We start from the raw sequence: 18,356 nt of genomic DNA, 5'->3' as shown, positions 1-18,356 counted from the left end.
ATATCTTACTGCAGTTATACAGGGCCTTGAGACCACATCTGGAGTATTGTGTGCAGTTTTGGTCTCCTTATCTGAGGAAGGATGTCCTTGCCATGGAGGGAGTGCAACGAAGGTTTACCAGACTGATTCCTGGGATGGCAAGACTGACTTATGAGGAGAGATTGGGTCGACTAGGCCTATATTCACTAGAGTTTAGAAGAATGAGAGGTGATCTCATCGAAACATATAAAATTCTAACAGGACTAGACAGACGAGATGCAGGGAGGATGTTCCCGATGTCTGGGGAATCCAGAACCAGGGGTCACAGTCTCAGGATACGGGGTATGCCATTTAGAACCGAGATGAGGAGAAATTTCTTCACTCAGGATGGTGAACCTGTGGAATTCTCTACCACAGAAAGCAGTGGAGGCCAAGTCATTAGATGTATTCAAGAAAGAGATAGATATATTTCTTAATGCTAAAGGGATCAAGGGATATGGGGAAAAAACGGGAACAGGGTACTGAGTTAGATGATCAGCCATGATCGTTTTGAATGGCAGAGCAGGCCCGAAGGGCCGAATGGCCTACTCTTGCTCCTATTTTCTATGTTTCTATAACCAATGACACACCTATACACCATTACTTCCTCCTGGTGTTATATAGTTCAAAATGTCTCTTGAAATTTACATGTCCATGTTTTATCTTGGTTAAATGCAAAAGTGTATTAAGCGATTTTACTAATACCAAAATCTGTCTACGGATCCAATATATTTCAAGACAGAAATTGAGACTTTATGCATTTATTACAGTCTGTTGGGTTTTCTGTTAACAGAAACAAAAGTTGAATAACACTATACGTTGGATCAAATAACAAAATCAAGATTTTATTCATGATTCCTAAATTTGGTTCTTCTAGGTTGCAATAAAAATTATTGACAAAACACAGCTCAACCCCACCAGTTTGCAAAAGGTAAGGAGTTGTGGAAGCACCTATTTGCTTTAAATTCCTTTGTCTATTTGTACGTCATTCTTTTAACGTGGTATGAGCTATGAATGTAGCTGTGTTTCAAAGAACGTACATATACAAGGCTGCTTCAAATAAGCATCGGCAGACTTGTTTTGCGATGCGTTTTAAAAAAAATACAGAAGAATCAGGAACATGATGTGTCACAACAGCCTAATCATGGTATTCAAGGGTTTTGTGGGAAAGAAGAAAGTGTGTTTTAAAGGTTGAATATTGTAAAGAGTTTTGATTCATTATTGTATTGTCCATGACATAGGTGAAGAAACAGTCTCAGCTTTCCTCCATTGTCTTGTAATAACCATTGAATAAGCCTGCTCCCTTACTTAAGACAAACCTGCTGAAGTTAGAGAGGCAGCAATGTCCTTACTAGGATGAGCCATTCAGTAATTATATTGTTTAGGGCATATGGAACAGATTGCATTGATGTAACATCTTCAAATAAACTAACATTTTTTATAGTGGCTAAGACTCTGTGAATTACAAAATCATTTGATTTTGTTTCATGTCATTATCAAGTATGTCAATTTAGAACTTTTATATACTTCAGAGTCTTCAAACTTACATGAGGAGAGTCGCAAGGATTTGAAACTAAACCAAGTGATAGGCAATGTGACACTTGCATGTTGAGCCTCTCCATTTTCAAGTTTTTAATAGCATTTTTATTAAAAAATAAAACAGTTGTACATGGACCTCTTGAATGTTTATTGAACCTTTGTTAGAAAATTCAGTAAAATATCTGTTAACTAATAAAGCCATAACTAGGGAGTTCATACAAAAGACAGTAAATTATCCTTTTTACTAATTTCGTTGACTTCATTTGTTAAAATCCTCGTGTGTTTAACGAATTGCATATATAGACCATACATTTGAAAAATTGAAATTTTTCAACTTTATTGAATGTTCAGAAATATTTTAATTTAACTTAAAGCAGAAAATTGTTGGAATTTTCAGGGGACCGTGGACATTTGCACACATTGAGTAGTATGATAAATGTTGCTGCCTGACAATTTTGATACACTTTTAATAACTTGATTAGTGGAAATACTGAATTAAAATATGAATCAAATTATTCTATTTGTAGTTTTGAGACATATGCAATCTGTGGTGTTTTATAAAGACAGGAACATTGTACCATGTAAAATATAATGCATTATTTTGCTGCTAAAGTGTAAGTGTGTGTCCCTTTAATGCTACAAAGTGTAATTGATAAGTAAACACTGCTTAGGTTCATTCAAAGATCAATTGCTTTTTAGACTGGAGATGGGAACCCTGGCTTTGTTTATGGAAAGGTCAACAAGAGCATACAGACTTGCAGCTCCAGTATTTTCTGTCCCTGGAGAGTTTATGTACATTGCAAATGACTCTTTGTTTCTTTATGCTTGTTTTTAAGTGTGGCACAGAAATTTGAAATAGTTCTCTAGAAAAAAGACTTAGGGGTGACCTGATAGAGGTCTTTAAGGGTTTGATAGGGTAGAAGTAGAGAAGATGTTTCCAGTTGCAGGTGAGTCCAGAACTAGGGGCCATAAATATAAGATGGTCACTAATAAATCCAATAGGGAATTCAGGAGAAACTTACTTACCCAGAGAGTGGTTAGGATGTGGAACTCGCAACCACAAGGAGTAGTTGAGGCGACTGGCATAGGTGCATTTAAGGGGATGCTAGATAAAAACGAGGGAGAAAGGAGTAGAAGATTGTGCTGATAGGGTTAGATGACCGGCATGGATCTGTTGGGCCGAATGGCCTGTTTCTGTGCTGTAAATTCTATATAATTCTATGTAATTGCATAATTTCTGAAATGCAATAGATTCCATAATGTCTGAAATGCAACAGATATCTTAAATGTACACATGCAAACTTTTAATAATATAGATATGTATTAAAATCTGCACAATAGCACACGTTTTTGGCTGTATAAAACTTTGATCATCACACTTTGGCACCATACTTTTGATTGTCTGAAAAAGAAATCAGAACTGCATGCTCAGAAAAATCTAACAGCAGGATTTGAATCAATCAAATTGCTCAAAATTGTTTTCAAAAACCTCAACCTGGCAGCTTTCTTTTTCCACAAGTTCAAATATGCAAGGTTTGAAAAAGGTTTCTAACTTTAAGATGTAAAAAAAATTACATTGTCTCATTTCTTGAATAAACTTACCTATGACATTGTCTTTTGTGTCTTTAAGTACATTTAACATTTTTACTACAATCCTAAGCCCCTCTCAAAAGCCTGAGTTTGCAATTGATGCTTTTCCCAGAGCTGTCACTCTGCCAGCTGAAGATAGTTACCAACTGCACCTGTACCTGTAGTTCCCAGGATGCTGCAGTCTGAATTTGCTCATAATTCCAAGCATCGTTTAGTTATAACTTGAAATGTATCTTCATACTGTAATAGAATTTGAGTTTTGTGTTTTACTAAATGATTTAAAAACCAGCTGGAGAATGAATTTTAAAGGCCTTTTTCAGGTAAAATTTTGCATTTAAACTATCAAGTGCTTCATTTTTACTTCAGGGAGAGAGCGCCTAGCTCAGAATGAAGACAAAGGTGATTACAGCATGCGTGCTTTCTTTTCTTTTTCTTACAATGAGAATGAAAAAACAATGATCACCTACAGAATTTCTCAATACAAATGTCAAAACCTGTCAGACTGTAACAGTATTTAAGTTTGTTTTTCCAAATGATTTGCAAACCAGGTGGGATTTGCATTATGAAGCACTTTTGAGTAAATGTTTCACAAGAAAGCTATTATCTCTTATACAAGAAAAACAGACATCAACAAGAGAGCAAGACAAAGGGAATAATTAAAGCATTGTGCTTTCTTTTGTTTATACTAAGAATTCAAAACAGTTTGTATCTGGAAAATTTAATTGAGCCGTTGTGCTAGCTATTTATCCAACTGCAGTGGGTAAGGTAAACAATGATTTATTTTCCAGGAACCCATCAGAAAATACTTGCTTCACTGTCTCTGGGCAAAACTGTTAGAAACTATTTTCCAAATTATTTCACCAGAGATGTGCGCCGTACGCACGTCCACATCCTTTGCAACAGCGTAACGGCTGAGCTCATGAGCATTGCCATGGGAGATCACTAGTAACATAATAAAAAGGTACATCTTGTACACATCACTGTCACATTTCATGTGTGATTAATGCAAAATTCTGTCACACTTTTTTTTAAAAAGTAAACCATTTTAAACCTAGAGAAATTCCTTCAGCAATTGAAAATACCCCAGGTGCAGGAGTCATAACATCTAAATTCTGACCATGGCGATCTCTCAAAAAAAAAGAAAGCCAGCTATTTCACCCCATGTTCTGATCTGTAGCCTGAAGAACAATTAAACTGTGACCTCACCTGGTGCTTTCTTAACACCAGTTGGACATTTGATCCACATTCACTATAGCAGTAGAATAATACATTGAGCATGACACACTATAAATATCTTTTCTTTGTAAAACAATATATCATCTGATTTACCTTGAGCAATGCCACAAGATTTGCTAGTATAACTTATTAAAAATGGCAGATCTGCATGCATTTTTTGTCTCACACTTAAGGTGTTGCATGGTAGCGTCACACTTCGTTATTTGGCTCAGAATTCATATTCTTAGAACTATAAGGGTTGATGAAAATCTACTGATTTAAAAAAAAAGCAGAAACTGAACTGGAAAAATGTTTTAAAATTTTCAGCATTTGACTACAGCAATCATTAACTGTGAGGAGGAACCAAAACCTACCAATCAAATAACCTGTCTTACCATTTTTCTTCTTAGGAAATTAATTTGGATTTCAATTTGCAAACATAATAAAAACATGTTGAATTTACCTTTTTTGTGTTTTTGAATCTCTTCATTGTGTTCTCTGTCTCTCTGATGAGCCTAGAGCTATATTTTTCCTATAGCTATCACTAGCACTTCATAGACTCATACACTGTAAATGGAGAACCTGTCACTATCTGCTAGTGGAAAAAAATGTCCCCTCGTGTGCTCTCAAATTCACATTCAAACTCCCAATTTCCTCTTCTCCAGCCCTGCAAGAATGTTTCGTACAGTGGATCAGCATCTTTTCAATCGTCTTTCCTCCGTTGTCCTGTTCCATGAGACTGCCATTGACTGGCTCCATTCCTACTTATCCGAATGTAGTCAGCGCATCTCCAGCAATAGCTTCTCTTCCTGCGTCTGCACTGTCACTTTAGAGCCTTCTAAGGATCTATTCTTAGCCCCCTCTTCCTCACCTACATGCTGCCCATTGGTGACATCATCCACAGGCATAGCATCAGCTTCCATATAAATGCCAACAGCTCCAGAAGCAGGAAAGCTGTTTAGCAGGTCAACAGCGGGAACTATATTGTAGAGGACCAAAGGCAAAGGATATATTAGTGAGGGTAGTGAAGTTTGAGGTGCTCGTGGACTGAGATTGTCAGGCACTTAATTCTGCTTATCCCCATTAGGATGATTTCATTAGTTCTTGTTTTTGTAATTAGAATGAACAAGTCATAATAGCAGAAATGCAATTCCAGTGACACTCTACAAACATGGTTTCTCATAGTTGTTTACAGAGCATTGAAACAATCTTTGAGCCTATGGTCTAGATCCGCGCTGCTGTTGATACTAATGTGCTGAGAGAACAGGAAATCACGTCTGAGATTGTGATGTTGAAGTTCTGCAAACTAATACAGCATTGAATCTGTGAGAGAGGCAGTAAAATCACAACGTGGATATGTTGCAGCGGATCTTAGCAACTTTAGCAAAGTCTGAACTGTTAGTAAATGCTAGAAGTTTCTACACAAATGGGCTCTTAACATGATTTTAATATGCTTCATAGGTTAAGTAAGTCCATATAATTATTTAAATTTCACTTTTTTCCATTTTGGTTGATTTTCAAAACACTTACTTGATTTTATTTGATTTGCGTTTCCACAGTTGAGTAGCTGGATACAGGAAGTAGACAATGAAAAGGAAGATGTATTGTAATTTGTCCTTGAATATACACCAAGTATATTTCTAAAATTGTTTTATGTCATATTGATTTTAATGAAAGACAGCTGGTATACGTATGCATCGCGTAATACAGGATCTGGAAGTACAGCCCGGTGAGCAAGGATTAAATTGCATCAACTGAGTACTAATTAAAGCAAGGATCTATTCTTCCCTTTCATTGCTCCATAATGAATCATAAATAGTGATTCACTTAAAAGATCCAAATACTTTGACACATAGTTTCAAACAACCAAGCAGAGGAAATGATAGCAACATTGTTTACTTAAACACAGCAAGGACAGCACATACAAAATGTTTTCCTTTTGAGCAATTGCTTCATTGACAGGACTGAGCAAAAAGTTCCAAAAATAGTGGCAGTCCCTCTGGTTGCATAGCTTACTTAATTTGTGAATATATACTCTGATTTTGATACCACAAAATGGGCTTGGATGAAGAATGCCCTTTGAGCCATTTAATTTCATCCTTGCCCTTCACAACTCCTCATATTCTGCTGTCTGGGATGTCTGAGGTATTGTTCTAGATTTAATTGCTCTACAGCTAGTTTATGTACCTCTAACATCAACCAGGAAATATCTCTTTTGGAGGCCGAAGAGCGGCAGGTTAACTAGTCATTCCGCACAGCTTATTCCTCAAACACTGGGTATCAGCCTTGTTCTCTTCTGTACCGATTCTAAGGACTGAATGGAACAAGTGCTTAGGTCAATTGTACAGTTCCTGACTGTTCAGTTCCGTTCGTAACCCCTCAAATAATGAAGTAGTCCGAGCCCGCATGCAGCAAGACTTGGACAACAGCCAGGCTTGGGCTCATAGGTGGCAAGTAACATTCGCTCCAGATAAGTGCCAGGCAATGACCATCTCCAACAAGAAAGAGTCCAACCACCTCCCCTTGACATTCAATGGCATTACCATCACCGAATCCCCCACCAACAACATCCTGGGGCTCACCATTGACCAGAAACTTAACTGGACAAGCCATATAAATACTGTGGCTACGAGAGCAGGTCAGAGGCTAGGTATTCTGTGGTGAGTGACTCACCTCGTGACTCACCTCCTGACTCCCCAAAGACTTTCCACCATCTACAAGGCACAAGTCAGGAGTGTGATGGAATACTCTCCACTTGCTTGGATGAATGCAGCTCCAACAACACTCAAGAAGCTCGACACCATCCAAGTTACAGCAGCCCGCTTGATTGGCACCCCATCCACCACCCTAAACATTCACTCCCTTCACCACCGGCGCACAGTGGCTGCAGTGTGTACCATCCACAGGATGCACTGCAGCAACTCGCCAAGGCTTCTTCGACAGCACCTCCCAAACCCGCGACCTCTACCACCTAGAAGGACAAGAGCAGCAGGCACATGGGAACAACACCACCTGCACGTTCCCCTCCAAGTCACACACCGTCCCGACTTGGAAATATATCGCTGTTCCTTCATTGTCGCTGGGTCAAAATCCTGGAACTCCCTTCCTAACAGCAGTGTGGGAGAACCGTCATCACACGGACTGCAGTGGTTCAAGAAGGCAGCTCACCACCACCTTCTCAAGGTCAATTAGGGATGGGCAATAAATGCTGGCCTCGCCAACGACGCCCACATCCCATGGACAAATTTTAAAAAAAAGATAAGCTAACTCAAATAAAAACAAAAATTTTCTGTTTTTATTTCAGATTTCCAGCATCTGCAATATTTTGCTTTTATTTTAGCTAACTCAATGTAGGCTGGAGATAGAGCCTGGTACCATCCTATTCAGTATGAATCTCTTATCAACTGAACTATTTGACCTGTGGAAAGGAGGTATTTATCAGTTTAAGCTGGATTTGAACCAAGATATGAAAGGATAGTGTGCCAACCTGCTTCACCAGCCTCAAGGCATTTTCAGGTTAATTTTTTTTTAAACAATTTCATAATTTTTCATTGCTAGAAAATGTCAAATTATCCAAGTATAGTTCACCCTCTGTGCCATGGACTAATATACTCATCCAAGTGCTGTCAGGCTGTAGGGGCCATTCACATATATTTGTACGCTAATCATTTCCTCATTCTGATGCTGAAAAACATATTTAAAATTGAGGGGCTACATCAGTGATGTAATCTTTTCAATCTTAAGGTCTTTTTCATTTTCCCACTAAACTGACTTTTGGAGTTTGTTTTTAGCCAATGAAATACAATTTTTATGAAGTTGCTTCCATCTTCAAAATAGATGGGAGTAGGAAGGCAGAAGAAAAAGTAGAAAAATAAAAGATTTGGATAGAGTTTTTGTGTGTGTGTGTGTGTGTGCTAAATCTATCTGTATAATGAAATACAGGTTCATGAATCATATACTCCAATGTAGAGATGGGTCAGCAGTTCCTATGGGGTTTTCCAATGTTGAAATGTCAACAGTTTGCTATCTCCATTCCCTGAAATGTGTGTAGTGGTCCGTCAAGGATTTCCTGTTGTAAAGTGAGCAACAGTTAGCCATCATGGTCCAGTCACACAAGCAGGTTAAACTTTTGCACTAGATGAAGCTTGAGATTCCACATGCCCATCTCACAATCACCATGGCAGCTTCAGAGCCTCAACTTCCCCAGACTACAACCATTATTACAGCCTCTCTGCCTGGATGGAGTAGGTTCCACTGCCCATTAGCCTCTTCTTTCTAAATTTTTGCTACTTAGCTAATGGATTTTTCTCTGTATTTTACAAATTCTAAATAATCAAAAGTCTGAGATCGGGCCCCTGGGCCCATCCCAGCAGCCCCCCTCCTTGATTCCTGCTGTCCTCAAATTGGGGAGTTAAAAAAAAATTAGACAGAGTGTGTGTGTGTGTGTATATATGAGTGTAAGAGAACAAACATAATTGACTATACTGATTACATGCCTGTTGCAGCTCTTATTGATTTTGAATTATGATTTACAAACTTCAGAAAATGTATTAAGCTGAGAGGCTCACATTCCTTATCTTAATTTGAGTTCTTTAAGAAGCCTCTAATTATCACCTTATTGTCTTCTGATTTTTGCTGATGGTTAAAATTTGTAAATGTTTTAATTACTGACACCTGTGAGATAGCAAGAGAGAGAGGACACTTCCAGGAATCAATCACAAAATACAAAATTTAATGTTTGCAGTGATCTCTTACAAAATTATGGTGCTGCCAGATCTAGTATGCCTGGCCCCACCCACTGCTGTCAGGCGCCTGCCTCCCCCCATCCCTCATTATTGCCAGGCACCAGGAATTCACCAATGAAGAAAACCTCATATTCAGTCTCTGGTTTCCAAAGCTCAGGTTGTTCCTCCACAGTTTTGGAAAACCCTAGGTTCCTCTCCATAATGATGCAAGATCAATTCGCCCATGCTGCCAAAGTCCAACAGCCTTACAACTCTACTCCCAAGCTCCAGGGTCCCCATAGTGCTAACATAGTGCAGAATCGTCCCGTTCAGATAAATCCTCCTCCCTACCCAATACTTGATATCTAATTCCTGCTCTACATCTTACATACCATTATACTGCATATTCTCTGCTTTAAAATTTCTTGTAAGTGGCACACTTGCTTCCCAGAATACTTTTCCATCACACTTTGTTGATATGGGCAGCAGCATTTTTGTGAAGTTTGTGGAGGATGGAGGCTGGTCAGGAGAGCATTGGAATAGTTAAGTCTGGAGGTGACAAAGTCATGGATTTGGGTTTCGGCAGAGGCAGGGGAGGAGGTGGAAGTAGGTGGTCTTTGTGTTGGTGAGGATGTGTGGTGAGAAGCTTGGCTGGGTTCAAATAGAATGCCGAGGTTGCAAACAGTCTGGTTCAACCTGAAAAAATGGCCAGGGAGGGGACAAAATTGGTGGCAAGTGTACAGAGGTTATGGCGGGGGCCGAAAACGATGGCTTTGATCATCCTAGTGTTTCATGAGGAAATTGTGGCTCATTGAGGATTGGATGTCGGACAAGAAGTCTGATAAGAGGTAGTGCAGGGGTCGAGAGATGTGGTGAAGTGGTAGAGCTAGGTGTCATTAGCGCACATGTGGAGTCTGACCCCATGTCTTCTGACTATTCGTGTAGATGAAGAGGAGTCCAAGGATGGAATTGAGTTGGAAGCTGACTTCCCTTCCCTTAAACTTCAAAATGAAAACCCCATCTGTGAGAATTGGTCAGGTTTTTTGATATGAAGATGAGCCAAGATGCAGAAGCTTAGTTCTAGGTGCTAATCAAATTATTGTTCCTTTGAATGGCAATGGATGTTTTATATGTAGACTTCATGGCAATCGTACATAGGAATGGTTTCAATAGGAATTGTATGGAAGCTTACAGAAGAATTCATTACATCTTAAATGGCTGAACTTTCAGGGGAACATAGGGACAGGAGTAGGCCGTTAAGCCCCTTGAGCCTGTTCTGCCATTCAGTTAGATCATGGCTGATCTGTATCTTAACTCCATTGAACCGCGTTGGTTCCATATCCCTTAATACCCTTGCCTAACAAAAATTCATCATTCTCAGTTTTGACATTTTTAGTTGACCTAGCCTTGACAGTTTTTTGTGGGAGAGTTTTCCAGGTGTCCACTATACTTTGCGTGAAGAAGTGCTTCCTGACATCACTCCTCCTATGGCCTCGTTCTAATTTTAAGGTCATGTCCTCTTGTTCTGAACTCCTCCACCAGAAGAAATAGTTTCTCTATCTACCCATTAGAAAGGAGAAACAAGGTGTACAAAAGATTGGGAGAGACAGATAGCGCTAGAGTAAGAAATGGTACAGTTTCGGTGGGATCAGACTAAGAGAGAACATGAGAAGGTCTAAGATAGGTTTAGAGTGCATGTGAGTAAACGCACGAAGCATGGTAAATAAGGTTGGTGAACTACAGGCGCAAATAGCCACATGGGAATGAGATGTGGTGATAATGGAGACCTGGCTCAAAAAAGGGCAGGATTGGGTATTAAATATTCTTGGATACAAGGTGTTCAGAAAAGATAGGGAAGGAAAAAAAGGACGGGGGGTGGCAGTATTGATTAAGGAGAATATTGCAGTGCTGGAGAGAGAGGATGTCCTTGAGGAAGTCACGGACAGAATCTATTTGGTTAGAGTTAAGAAACAATACAGGTGCCATTATACTAGGTGTATTCTATAGGCCACCAACTAGTGGGAAGGATATCGAGGAACAAATTTGCAGGGAAATCACAGGGAGGTGCAAGAACTATACAGTAGTGATAATGGGGGACTTCAACTATCCTAATATCGACTGGGAACAGTAATAGTGTAAATGGCAAAGAGGGGGAGGAATTTCTGAAGTGTGTTTGGGAGAACTTTCTTGATGTTTGCAGCCCAACAAGGAAGGAGGCATTGCTGGATCTGGTTCTGGGGAATGAAGTGGGTCAAGTGTCAGTGGGGGAACATTTAGGGAACAGTGATTATGGTATAAGATTTAGATTAGTTATTGAAGAGGACAAGGAGCAATCTAGAGTAAAAATACTTAATTGGAGGAGGGCCAATTTCAGTGGGTTGAGAACAGATCTGGCCCAGGTAAATTGGAATCAAAGATTGGCAGGCAAAACTGTAATCGAACAATGGGCGGCCTTTAAAGAGGAGATGGTTTGGGTACAGTCTAGGTACACTCCCATGAGGGGGAAAGGTAGGGCAACCAAAGCCAGAGCTCCCTGGATGACGAAAGAGATAGAGAGTAAGATGAAGCAGAAAAAGGGGGTGTATGACAGATGTCTGGTTGATAATACAAGTGAGAACCAGGCTGACTATAGAAAATACAGAGGAGAAGTGAAATAGGAAATAAGAGGAGCAAAGAGAGAGTATGAGAATAGACTGGTGGCTAACATAAAAGGGAATCCAAAAGTCATCTATAGGCATATAAATAGTAAACGGGTAGCAAGAGGAGGGGTGAGGCCGATTAGGAACCAAAAAGGAGATCTACGCATGAAGGCAGAGGGCATGATTGAGGTGGATAAATCACCCGGTCCGGATGTGTTGCTGAGTGAAGTAAGGGTGGAAATTGCAGAGGTGCTGGCCATAATCTTCTAATCCTCCTTTGATATGGGGGTGGTGCCAGAGGACTGGAGAATTGCAAATGTTATACCCTTGTTCAAAAAAGGGTGTAAGGATAAACCTGGCAACTACAGGCCAGTGAGTTTAACCTTGGTGGTGGGGAAGCTTTTAGAAACGATAATCCAGGACAAACTTAATAGTCATTTGGACAAGTGTGGATTAATAAAAGAAATCCGGCATGGATTTGTTAAAGGCAAATCGTGTTTAACCAACTTGTTTGAGTTTTTTGATGAGGTAACAGAGGGTTGATGTTGTGTATATGGACTTTCAAAAGGCATTTGATAAAGTGCCACATAATAGGCTTGTCAGCAAATTGTAGCCCATGGAATAAAAGGGGCAGTGGCAGCATGGATATGAAATTGGCTAAGTGACTGGAAACAGAGTAGTGATGAACAGTTGTTTTTGGGACTGGAGGAAGGTATACAGTGGTGTTCCACAAGGGTCGGTACTAGGACCACTGGTTTTTCTGATTTATATAAATGACTTGGACTTGGGTATACAGGGCACAATTTCAAAATTTGCAGATGACACAAAGCTTGGAAGTGTGGTAAACGGTGAGGAGGATAATGATAGACTTCAAGAGGACATGAACAGGCTAGTGGAATGGGCGGATACATGGCAGATGAAATTTAACGCGGAGAAGTGCCAAGAGATACATTTTGGCAGGAAGAATGAAGAGAGGCAATATGACCAATATGACGAAAGGGGGTGCAGGAACAGAGAGACCTGGAGGTATATGTGCACAAATCTTTGAAGGTGGCAGGACAGGTTGAGAAAGTGGTTTAAAAATCATACAGAATCCTGGGCTTTAAATAGAAGCATAGAGTACAAAAACAAGGAAGTTACGTTGAACCCTTATAAAACACTGGCTCGGCCACAACTGGTGTATTGTGTCCAATTCTGGGCACCGCACTTTAGGAAGGATGTGAAGGCCTTAGAGAGGGTGTAGAAAAGATTTACTAGAATGGTTCCAGGGATGAGGGACTTCAGTTACGTGGATAGACTGAAGAAGCTGGGGTTATTCTCCTTAGAGCAGAAAAGGTTAAGAGGAGATTTGATAGAAGTGTTCAAACTCATGAAGGGTTTAGATAAAGTAAATAGAGAGAAACTGTTCCCATTGGCGGAAGGGTCGAGAACCAGAGGACACAAATTTAAGGTGATTGGCAAAAGAACTAAAGGTAACATGAGGACAAATTTTTTTACACAACGAGTAGTTATGATCTGGAATGCACTACCTAAAAGGGTGGTGGAAGCAGATTCAATCGTGGCTTTCAAAAAGGAATTGGATAAATACTTGAAAGGAAAGAATTTGCAGGGCTGCAGGGAAAGAGCGGGGGAATGGGACTAACTGGATTGCTTTTACAAAGAGCTGGCTTGGGCTCGATGGGCCTAATTCCCCACCATCAACATCCTGGGGGTCACCATTGACCAGAAACTTAACTGGACCAGCCACATAAATACTGTGGCTACAAGAGCAGGTCAGAGGCTGGGTGTTCTCCAGCAAGAGACTCACCTCTGGACTCCCCAAACCCTTTCCACCATCTACAAGGCACAAGTCAGGAGTGTGATGGAATACTCTCCACTTGCCTGGATGAGTGCAGCTCCAACAACACTCAAGAAGCTTGACACCATCTAGGACAAAGTAGCCCGCTTGATTGGCGCCCCATCCACCACCCTAAACATTCACTCCCTTCACCACCAGCGCACTGTGGATGCAGTGTGTACCATCTACAGAATGCACTGCAGCAACTCGCCAAGGCTTCTTCGACAGCACCTCCCAAACCCGCAACCTCTACCGTCTAGAAGGTCAAGGGCAGCATGAGAACAACACCACCTGCACGTTCCCCTCCAAGTCACACACCATCCCAACTTGGAAATATTTCGCCGTTCCTTCATCGCCGCTGGGTCAAAATCCTGGAACTCCCTTCCTAACAGCACTGTGGGAGAACCTTCACCACACGGACTGCAGTGGTTCAAGAAGGTGGCTCATCACCACCTTCTCGTCGGCAATTAGGGATGGGTAATAAATGCTGGTCTTGCCAGCGATGCCCACATCCCATGAACGAGTAATTTAAAAAAAAAAGTCTCCTTCTGTACTGTAACCTTTCTGTGATTCTAACCCTTTCAAATACTTCACTCATCTTAAACACCTTAATTAAATCATCCCTTAATCTTCTATACTTGAGGGAATACAAGCCTAATCCATGCATCCTGTCCTCATAGTTTAACCCTTTTAGCCCTGGTAAAATTCAGGTGAATCAGCAATGCACCCCCTCCAAGGCCAATATATCCTTCCTGAGGTGCGGTGTTAAAAGAATTTCAGGTTGTACATTGTTTAAAAGCATTACTGGTATGTGACAACTGCACAAAGTATAATTTACAAACATACGAATTAAGAGCAGGAGTAGGCCATTCAACCCCTCGAACCTGCTCTGCCATTTGATAAGATCATGGTTGATCTGATTGTGACCTCGACCCTACTTTCCCGTCTACCTACTATAACCTTTGACTCCCTTGTTAATCAGGAATTTATCTAACACAGCCTTAAAAATATTCAGTGACCCTGCCTCCACTGTTCTCTGGGGAAGGGAGTTCCACAGACTCACAACCCTCTGAGAGAAAGAATTTCTCCTCATCTCCGTCTTAAATGCGAGAATACTTATTTTTAAACTGTGGCCCCTAGTTCTAGTCTCTCGGCATCTACCCCTTCAAGTCCCCTCAGGATCTTATATGTTTCAATAAGATCACCTCTCATTCTTCTAAACTCCAATGCATACAGGCTCAACTTGTCCAACCTTTCGTCATAAGATAACCCCCTCATCCCAGGAATTAGTTGAGTGAACATTCTCTGAACCGCCCCTAAAGCAATGTCCTTTCTTAAATAAGGAGACCAAAACTGCGCACAGCATTCTAGATGTGGTTTCACCAATGCCCCGTACAACTGTAGCAAAACATCTCTACTTTTATATACCATTCCCCTTGCAATAAATGACAACATTCAATTTGCCTTACTAATCACTTGCTGTACCTGCATACTAACTTTTTGTGATTCATGCACTAGGATACTCAGATCCCTCTGTACCTCAGAGTTCTGCAATCTCTCTCTATTTAAATAATATACTGCTTTCCTATTCCTCCTGCCAAAGTGGACAAGTTCACATTTTCCCACATTATACTCCATCTGCCAAATTTTTGCCCACTATCTATATCCCTTTGCAGACTCCTTATGTCCTATTCACAACTTACTTTCCTACCTACCTTTGTGTCATCAGCAAATTTAGCAACCATGTCCATCAATGGCCATCAGATATCATCAGCAAACTCTATAGAGTGGACCCGCCTTTACATCAGAGAAAGAATATTCATGGTCAGTTCTGTGGTTTTCAGTTTCCTGCTTTGCATTGCCTGTACCATGTGAGGTGGCTGAGGTTATCTATGCGCATCATATCCCATTTATCATCCCATCAGAAATAAAAAGGGACAACTATAAGAATTTCAGACTGTCTCTTGTTTTGAAACAGTTTATGTATTGTATCGGTCAATTATTGCACCAGTAGTTTATTGCTGAGTTTTTCTGCTTCAATGTGGAATCTATCTTGTAAATAATTTTGACAAGTTGTTTTAACCTTGCTCATTGATCTGACATTGTGGTATTTACCTAATTTTGGAATGGACAGAGAACATGATAAACATTCAATGTGGTCTTTTGTGTGACATGCCGAGGCTAAGAGGTAATTGTTAGTCCTGTGGCACATGATCCCACTTATAGCATTCGTATTGATGTGAGTTTTGTTTCATAAGAGACTGCTCATACACTGGAAACTGCCTCTCTACTTTGAGCATTAGTTAATAATGTTGGGTGAAAACTTAAATTGTAAAAAGTAGGATCATTAGCTTAGAGATTTTAGCACTAATAATATGTCATTTTGTTTTAAAAAGAAATTTGTAAATTGGTTGTGAATTTCCACTGGGTCTGGTATCTTAGATTAGAGCTGTGCCAGTTTAAGGAGCTGAAGCTGAATGCTACGATTGCTTGAAGCTTGACTGTATTTAAGCTACAGAGAAAAAGTGCAATATATATCATTGCCTCTGTCTCCTTTGTCTCTTTTCTCTTGAGAGAGGGGACTCCCAATTAAGATTTGTTTTACGAATCAAATCATTCTGGTGAATTACAATATGATTAACTTGAGCACTTGTTTTGATTTTCTTTTTTTTCTGTGTTTTATATTAAGAATCATTGTCTACAACATGCAATAAAAACAAAAAATGCTGGAAATACTCAGCAAGTCAGGCAGCATCTGTGAAGTAAGAAACAGTTAACGTTTCAGGTTGATGACCCTTTGTCAGAACTGGAAGAAGTTGAAGATTAAACTATTGTAAATTAATCTAATTAGATTAAACTATAGTACTATCTATCATTAACCCAAGTTGCTTCAGCTGTAGGGATTTTCATTCCATTTCTCATACTTTTGGACACAGTAATTCCTCCAAGGCATTCTGCTAAATTTTTTCAGCACTTACAATTTTAACAACATTTTAAAAGATATAAACAGAAATTATAGGAATAAAAGGTATGTTAAACTTCAGACCAATCTTTTAATCGATTAGCTTATTTTAAAGGATTGTGGTAAGGATTTTTTTTAAAAGGCACCCTTATTACATGTCTTAAACAATCAATTATAAATAATGATGTTGATTTGTTTTTTTTAGGTTAAAAGTTCTTCTCCCTTGGTAACATTTTCAATGCTGCCTGGCTCTGCTTCCACTAATTGGCTCTGTCCATCTCAACTCCAACTCCAGGGTCTGGCCTCTTTATCCACCGCACATAAATCCTAGATTTTGCCACTTTCTCCCATTTACTGGCCCATGTATTTCAGTGAGTGGATGATGACTGCCATTTGCTTTTAAACTGTTTGGCATTGCAAGCTACCTTGGAGCGATTCAACAGAAAAAGTGATAAGACCAGATAGTGATGGACAATAGCTATCTCTGGCATCTCACAAACCCAACTCCTAACTTTCCTAGAATACGTTTCAAAAACAGTCTGGATAGGTGGTCAGGGTAGAATTGCAAAATAATGGCAGGATTGCGATTGTCTGTAGTTTGATTGAAGTGTTTCTGTGGTGCTTGGATTGTTCTGGAGGAATTTCAAGATTATAGAAAAAGAGTTGGACACCGAGAAATACAGAGTCGGTAATTAAGGAGTGTGAGAGTCACAGGGAGAGAAGGAGCTAGATGGTATGGAAAACCAACAGATAGAGAAAGGAGGACAAAAAATTGGAGAGTAGGGGCTGAGGAGATGAGCAGAAAAACAACAATATATTTTTATTTTTGTCTTAGAGTAATGCCATGGGAGATCAACTAATACGAACGTAAGAATTTTTGGAAACAGGAAAAGGCCCAACAATCCTGTTCCTTTTTTAATGCTTAATCACACATAGCTACCTATCTACCTGTCATACTCTCAATTTGCTCCAGAAAAGCATCAATTGTCTCTAGAATACTTTGTACTGTCTGTTTCAATGGCCTACCCTGGTAACTTATTCCATAACTCTATTAGTCTTTGGATGAGAAACTTAAGCCTGATTTCCCCTCTTACTCACAACTTCTTAATTTTTCACTTGTGTCTCTTGGTCTTTGAATCCTTCAGTCGTCAATTTTTTTGGATCAGTTTTGTCAATTCTCTTCATATTCTTGAAAACTTCAGTTAGATCAACTCAAACTCCTTTTCCCATGCAAACAAGCCCAATTTCTTCAACCTTTCTCAGAATTTACAGTTTTGATATCTAGGATCCTTTATTCATCTCTGTACTATCTTGACAGTAGTATCCTTGCTATGCTGTGACCAGAACTGCTGCACTACTCCTGTTGGGCTTTTGCTAATGCCTTATACACTTTAATGTAAATAATAACCTGAAGCTGTAGTCTGGCAATAATATCCTTCCTATGGACAGAAGACCAGAACAGCACACAGTACTCCTGATAAGATCTTCCCAATGCCTTACAGAGCATAATGGAAATAATTACCTAGAATTGGTTGCATGTCATTCATCCGGTATCATTTGTAGAGATAGAATCTTGCAACATTATGCAACTGCAGACAAATGAAAATAAAACCTAGCATAGCAGCATTACCTTTGTTAGAATTCTGTGAAGTAGACTAAACAAACTTGCTGCTTCACTCATTTTTGCAGAAGTATAAGATATGTGGGGATTATGGCCTTCTGTCTTTGTCACATTCATCAATTCACATTTACAGACCTGAAAAGAAAACTACTATAAGCTGCTCTTCACTCCTGTGGATTCAGCAGCAGCACAAAAATAAATTTATTGGATT

The 18,356-nt window shown here is 39.7% G+C and overlaps 1 protein-coding gene across 10 annotated transcripts in view; it reads left to right on the top strand.

The window, feature by feature from the left end:
- Nucleotides 1-18,356, top strand: part of mark3a (MAP/microtubule affinity-regulating kinase 3a) — a 169,959-nt gene that overhangs the window by 12,348 nt on the left and 139,255 nt on the right. For 9 of the 10 annotated variants that reach the window (XM_067991755.1, XM_067991745.1, XM_067991746.1 and 6 more), the window contains exon 3: nucleotides 896-949. In XM_067991755.1, coding sequence (XP_067847856.1) covers nucleotides 896-949 — 54 coding nt within the window. Of the gene's footprint in view, nucleotides 1-895; nucleotides 950-1,550; nucleotides 1,708-18,356 lie in introns of those variants that run through there. The other variant, XM_067991754.1, reaches the window with a different exon arrangement.

The sequence above is a fragment of the Heptranchias perlo genome, chromosome 10 (genome assembly GCF_035084215.1).
Source record: "Heptranchias perlo isolate sHepPer1 chromosome 10, sHepPer1.hap1, whole genome shotgun sequence".
Classification (NCBI taxonomy): domain Eukaryota; kingdom Metazoa; phylum Chordata; class Chondrichthyes; order Hexanchiformes; family Hexanchidae; genus Heptranchias; species Heptranchias perlo.
Note: the sequence above shows the minus strand (reverse complement) of the source record. Positions and strands in the feature narration are given on the sequence as shown.